At 35.5% G+C, this 7,337-nt stretch overlaps 1 protein-coding gene across 1 annotated transcript; it reads right to left on the bottom strand.

The window, feature by feature from the left end:
- Positions 1-4,254: 4,254 nt before the first annotated feature.
- LOC107821505 (gibberellin 2-beta-dioxygenase 1-like) lies at positions 4,255-5,692 on the bottom strand. Its single transcript, NM_001326079.1, is given in 3 exon segments — positions 4,255-4,695; positions 4,782-5,130; positions 5,218-5,692. Coding segments are annotated over 3 exon segments (999 nt in total). The 5' UTR covers positions 5,619-5,692; the 3' UTR covers positions 4,255-4,446.
- Between the last annotated feature and the right edge of the window lie 1,645 nt (positions 5,693-7,337).

Raw genomic sequence — 7,337 nt, 5'->3', positions numbered from 1 at the left:
AACGCACTATTCAGATATTGGAAGATATGCTTCGCGCTTGTGTTATAGACTTTGGAGGTTCTTGGGATCAATTCTTGCCACTTGCAGAGTTTGCCTTTAATAATAGTTACCAGTCGAGCATTCAGATGGCTCCGTATGAGGCATTGTACGGGAAGTGATGTCGTTCGCCGATTGAGTGGTTTGAACCGGGAGAGGCTCGGTTGTTGGGTACTGATTTGGTACAGGATGCCTTGGATAAGGTCAAATCTATTCAGGATCGACTTCACATAGCTCAGTCTAGGCAAAAGAGTTATGCCAACCGTAAGGTTTGTGATATTGCATTCATGGCTGGAGAAAGAGTATTGCTCCGAGTTTCACCTATGAAAGGTGTAATGAGGTTTGGAAAGAAGGGCAAGTTGAGCCCGAGGTATATAAGACCCTTCGAAATTCTTGAAAGGGTAGGCGAAGTAGCCTACATGCTTGCACTACCACCTAGTTTATCAGTAGTTAATCCGGTGTTCCATTTGTCTATGCTCCAGAAATATCAAAGTGATCCGTCCCATGTATTAGATTTCATCTCAGTCCAATTGGACAAAGATTTAACTTATGAAAAGGAGCCGGTAGCTATTCTAGCCCGGCAAGTCCGACATTTGAGGTCTAAGAGTTATCCTTCAGTTTGGGTGCAATGGAGAGGTCAGCCGGTAGAAGCATCTACCTGGGAGTCCGAGTTGGACATGCGGAGTATATATCCACACCTCTTCACCAGCTCAGGTACTTTTCTAATTTCGTTCGAAGACGAACGTTTGTTTTAGAGGTGGAGAATGTGATGACCCAAAGGGTCATCTTTAAATTTAATAATTATTTATGTGTTCTGAGACCTCAAATAGAACCAATCATCTTTCCTCGACTAGCGTACGCAGTCCGTAAATTTTGTTTTTGGAAAAGTTTTATGTGAAAAATTGATTAAATATGAAATGGAGTTTTAAAACTCAATTGAGTTGATTTTGGTCAATATTTTGAGCAAACAGACCTGGATCAGTATTTTGACAGTTCTGGTACGTCCATATCGTGATTTGGGACTTGGGAGTATGCCCGAAATCAAATTCGGAGGTCCCTATCTCGAGTTATCGCATGTTGTCGAAATTTTTAAGTTTAAAGGCTTAATGACTTTAAAGAATTGATCAATGTTTGACTTTGTTGATACCGGGTCTGTATTTTGGTTCTGAACCCGGTATAGGTCCGTTACTATATTTATGACTTGTCTATAAAATTTGTTAAGAAACAGAGTTGGTTTGACGTGATTCGGACGTACGGTTGTTAAAATACAATTTTTAAAGTTTTCTTAAAAATCTCACTTGATTTGGCATCCGATTCGTAATTCTAGGTGTTAAATTGGTGTTTTGATCGCGCGAGCTAGTTCCTATAGGTTTTGGACTTGTGTTCATGTTTGGTTTGGAGCCCTGAGGGTTCGGGTGAGTTTCGGACGAGTTTCAGATCACTTTTGTTCAAGAAGAGATGGCTGGAAATCTGGAATTTCCAAGTTCTAGTTTCCTTCTATGCATTTGCGTGGCTTCATCCGCGATCGCAAAGGTTTATTGAGCACTGATAAAAAATTTGTTCTATGCGATCGCATAGTATTGTCCATGATCGCACAGTTAGAGAAGCTAAGGCATCGCGAACGTGTGGGCAAAGCCGCATTCGCGAAGAAGGAATGAGGCAGAAGCTATAGCACGGGATTTGTGCTATGCGATCGCATTCCGTCGTCCGCGATCGCGTAAGGCTGAGAAATGGTTCTTCGCATTCGCATAAGCTCTTCCGCGTTCGCGTAGAGCAAAAACTGGGCAGCCTAAAAATGTGCTTCGCGATCGCGAAGCATTGTCCGCGATTGCATAGGGTAAAAACCTAGGCAAACAGAACTTAAATTCTATAAATGGGATTTCGCCCCATTTTCTACCATTTTCGATTTTGAGCTCATGTAAGACGATTTTTGGGCGATTTTTACGGGAAAATATTGGGGTAAGTGTTCCTTATCCTATATTGATTAGATTTCATGATTCCATACTCATTTACATCATGAATCCGTGAATTTAGGGAGGAAAATCAGATTATTATAAAATCTTCCAAACATGTAAAATTAAGATTTGAAGGTCAATCCGATGTTGGAATTTGATAATTTTTATGTGGTTGGACTCGTCTCGGAACGGGTGTTCGGATTTCGTATGTTTTTTGAGATTCGAGATGTGGGCCCCACTCGTGATTTTGGAGATGAATTTCGGATTTTTAATCCGAAAAATTAGTAAATTCATATAGAATTAATTCCTACGATTTGTATTGAGTATATTGAATTATTTATGACTAGATTTGAGGATTTCGGACACGAATTCGCGAGGCAAAGGTTTATGGATTCTTGAATTTGGTTGCAAAGCGAGGTAAGTATCGTGGTTAACCTTGACTTGAGGGAGTAGGACTTATTTGTCTATTTGCTACGTGATTTAATGTGCAGGTACAATGTATATATGAGGTGACGAGTACTTATTCATTGTGGTTGAGTCAAAACATGCGGGTGAAATTTATTTATTGTGAATAATTGCCTATTTAATTAAGATATTCTTGCTTAAGTTTATTATTGATTATTTGATCATTATTCGTGAAATTATTATTCATTTAATTATTGTTGAATATTTTGAAAGGTGAAGTCGGTATTCTGGTATTGAATTGATTGATAAGTGCATATCCCCTCGCATTTAAATACTGTTCCGAATCTATATTATTATTTTCATGGTAAGGAAGAGTGTAAAAGTACGAAAGGTGATGCCGTGCCATTTTTATTATTTATAATATCATTGTCATGGTAAGGAAGAGTGTAAAAGCACGAAGGGTGTTGTCGTGCCATTTATGAGTGTAAAAACACGAATGGTGATGCCGTGCCAAAAGAGAGTTAAAGCATGAAGGGTAATGTTAGGCCAATTATTATTATTTAATTATCATTTTATGAGAGGAATGGGAGTAAAAGCACGAAAGGTGGTATCATGCCATTTTCATATTATCAGTTGCTCATTTTATTGTTGAGGAATTAATTGGCTGCTAAGTGATAATTTTCCTGCTGAAACTATTATATCAACCCCCTTTGCATGTTCCCTCCTAAATTTATAAAGTGTTATTTATTATTTTATTGTTGCTTCGTATTTGTATATACTTGTACAGGTTGTTTACGTGCGTGTCCTGTCATAGTTTCGTCACTAATTCGTTGAGGTTAGGCTCGACACTTACGGAGTACATGGGGCCGGTTGTACTCATACTATACTCTGCACTTCTTGTGCAGATTTTGGAGTTGGTCCCAACGACGTACCATAGACTTGCTCGGATTCAACTACCCAGAGGAGACTAGAGGTATAAATGCACAGCGTACGCAGTTATGAAGTCCCCTTCTATCTTATCTTAGCTGTGTATTATATTTCAAACAGCTTGAATATTATTCAGACCTTTATCTGTATTATCCTAGTAGTTCGTGCACTTGTGACACCAGATTCGGGGATGTATTTTGATAATTCGGTATTTATGGTCTTCCGCACGTTATTTTAGTAATTGACTTCTATTTAATTTAAATTGCTTAAAAATGGTTAAGATTATTTTTAACGTTGGCTTGCTTGGCAAGTGAAATGTTAGGTGCCATCACGGTTCTGAAGGTGGGAATTTCGGATCGTGACAGTATTTTTATAATTATATGATAAATAATTCTTTATTATCAAAAAAAACAATTGACGTAGTGCGGGAAAAAATAAATTAAAATTTACGACCGACATCGGTCGGTATTCTATATTATTTCAATTAATCATTTCTTTTGTAGATAGTATGCAAGTCTGACCAGACTTTGGTCAAAGATTGACCATTTTTCGATCGACGTCGGTCGGAAATTTCAACTGTGTTAGATAAAGCAATTTTTTTGTGGGACCACATTAACCGACCGATTACGGTCGATATTCTTATTTATAATTTTTTATTTTATTTTTTCGACCAATTTACTTTGTTTCCGACCGATTTTGGTCGGTATTTCTTTCCGACCAATTTCGGTCGGTATGCTTTGGACGTTTTTTGACAATTGATTAGCGGTGGGACTTCGAATCAACGAAAACTTTATTTATAAACCAAAATTGTAGAAAATTCTAATATTTAAGACTTTAAAATTAAAATTTTACCTTACTATGTGACATTTTAAAAAATGTTAGAACTTATTAATATTGGGTACGCTCAACACTAGTATACATATAAAGGATAATTATGACATTGAACTTCTATTATTAGGAGGAGAAGTAGTTATAGGACAGTACGAGAGAAAAGAAATAAAGAAGAAAATCTACAAGAGAAAGAAAATACACAAAAGTTTGGGAATTAGGAGTATCTTTAACTCCATTGGAACATCTGTACAACTAATCCTTCCAAGAAGTTGGACTAAAAGGAGAAAAATAATTACGAGGCTGCAACTTTCTCAAATAGGACCAATCTATTATCAGCTAGTCTAGTCTTATATGCAGATTTTTTGTACTCAAACCACGTAAACTCTTCGTACAGGCTTTCTTCCCCTTCCATTAGTGATGCCAAAGGTGCTATCTTTTCACTCAATGGCGGCCCTCCAAAATATATCATTGATAACCTTGATTTTACACTGTTGGCCAAAACCCTATGCCTTACACTCTTAAACCTCCCGTTAGTCATCACCTGCAGTCAAAATATATTTCAGTTAGTTATATTCTACTAGAAGCTACCAAAAGACCAAAACAACATTGCTTAGTGCTGTTGTGTACCTGCAATGAATCACCAACATTAATGAAGAAAGAATTTGGATCAGGTGGGACAGAAATCCAGTGGCCATTTTTGAGTAATATTTGAAGTCCGGAAGTGTTGTTGGATCTCAATACTGATATGATTTGTGGGTCAGTATGCTCTCCAAATCCAATCAAATTATTGTCACTGAATTGTTGAATCTCGGGACAAGGGGGATAGTGATTGAGCCTGAAAACAGAGTCACTCTTTTCGTCCATTAGAAGTTTACTGAAAACGTTCCTAGGATGAATATTTAATCCTTCTGCTAACATTTCAAGAATTTCACACGCCATTTTCTTCACTGCTGACACATAATCATTTACTGCAGCCCTGCAATAACAATGAAAGATTTAAGAAGAGATAAATGTATATAGCCATTATATATGATGTGCTCTGTTACTACGGATTATATTTTACCGAATTGTTTCTGGGTTTACACCTAATATAGATGCAAACTTGTGGTAGTTGAATTCAGAGTTAGTTGACAGGAGAATGTATTCGACCCAACCAACATCGCCATTGGGTCCAATCTTCTTGTTTCCATAGCCAAAAGGATCAGCTGGCCCAGCTTTTTGTTTCTCAGAAAGGGGAGAGGAGAAGAATTTGATGGCTTCAGATTCAAGTTTAGTTATGAATTCCGTAGGGACGCTATGGTTAATGACTTTGAAGAATCCAAATTCTTCACAGGCCTTAACAATAAGGTTCTTAGAGTTAGGTTTAGAGAGGTCTATCAATGGAACACCATTGAAGAATGAGGATAATTTGCAGTTTTTGACTATGGGGAAATGGTCAATGCCAGGTTTAGTTAAGACCACCATAGTTGCTTGGTGAAGTTTACAATGATAGAGGAATAATTATGTTTGACAACGTAATGAAAAGATGAAAACTTGGGTTTTACTATGGCTGTATTTCTTGTTTCTAAGAGCAGCTTTTGAGGTAACAATAATCTGTATGAGAGTTGCTATGTAGTAGTGAACACTTGGATCCAGCTCCTGCTTCGCTATTTATAGGGAAATCCGAGTACTCCACTCCCCCACCCCCCTCCTCCCCGAGCACCCCCCAAACACTATACCCCCAAAGATATTAACTGAAGGATTTCCCTAATATTTCTTGTCTCTTTAATTTGACTTGTTGCCCAAGTATATCATTAAACTTGGAGTAGTTAATTATGATACATATTTTTTAATTGCTTGAACTAAAATATATTGTATATTATAAGCTACATAAAAACTATAAGCTACATAAAAACACCTCTAAGATAAAGTTGTGAATATAAAGTTTACTCAGAAAAAGAAGAAGACTTTTAAAATTTGTGGTCTTAAAAGCTTAAAGGTAAAAGTTTTATGGGGCCATAATATTTGTGTTGTACTTATAAAAGTTTCTCATTAAGGATAAATGGATAAAATGAAGAGTTTAAAGTTGAATTATTTCCAAATTTAAAAATGTATCATTTATTTTGGAACAAACTAAAAAGAAAAGTACCTCATCTAATTTGAAACGGAGGGAGTAGTAAATTTGTATTTTGGTCCTTGTAATATCTCATTAAACACATTTTAAAATTTAATTTACAAAAATTTGTATTTTTTAGTCCTTTAATGTAAGGAATACGTATATTTAGACTATTTATTACCCTTAAAAATCGAGCAACCATAGAAATATTGCAATTAAATAGTGTGATGATTGATATTCATTAATTAAATTTGTGAAAATTTGAAAGTCCGAAAGATTAAGACCCATAAAACCATTTGACTCTCAATTAATTGACGCTTCAATTTTACTTATACTCTTTCCGTTCACTTTTACTTGGCACGTTTTGACTTTTCACGCCCCTTGAAAAATAATAAATGAAGTGCATAATTTATCATGATACCCATATTAATTTATACATATTTTATTGGATTTGAGAAAATAATTTGAAATGAGTAATAAATATTATAGGTATAACAGGAAAAAAAATTGACTTCTTTTGATATGCGTAAAGTGACAAGTAAAAATAAAAATATATTTTTAGTATATATGCGAAGTAAAAGTGAACGAGGGAGTATATTACTTCGAAACATAATCAGAATTTACCAATAATTGAGGGACTAAAAATGCTACAATCCCCAATAATTATTATACGTGTTAGCCTTCAATCGAGGAAAATTATAAACAAATGTTGTCTGGGAATTTTACCCAGAGTAACGTGGCTCCTTATTATTCCGAGACTTCTCCATGTCATCACATTCAGGGTATTCGTATCGGACACACCTCAACTTAGAACATTACCATTCTCAACTAAATGAATAGAGTCCTAGAAGAAAAGAAAGAGGAGGAAATTTCGTTGACGTGGAATTGTCTCTGTTAACATAGCTAAGTGTATTTAATTTGATGGTAGTTTTTAACACCGAATTTATTGTACTTTTAAAATAGTAAATTTAAATTTAATAATTACTAAAATTATAATAGAATGTCACACCAAAATATTAGGTTTAGATGAATAACAACAATAACAATAACGTATATGGTATATTCTTATCAGTGTTTTAAAAGGCGTT

Source organism: Nicotiana tabacum, chromosome 2 (genome assembly GCF_000715075.1).
Source record: "Nicotiana tabacum cultivar K326 chromosome 2, ASM71507v2, whole genome shotgun sequence".
Taxonomy (NCBI): Eukaryota; Viridiplantae; Streptophyta; class Magnoliopsida; order Solanales; family Solanaceae; genus Nicotiana; species Nicotiana tabacum.
This window is presented reverse-complemented; position numbering and strand designations above follow the sequence as displayed.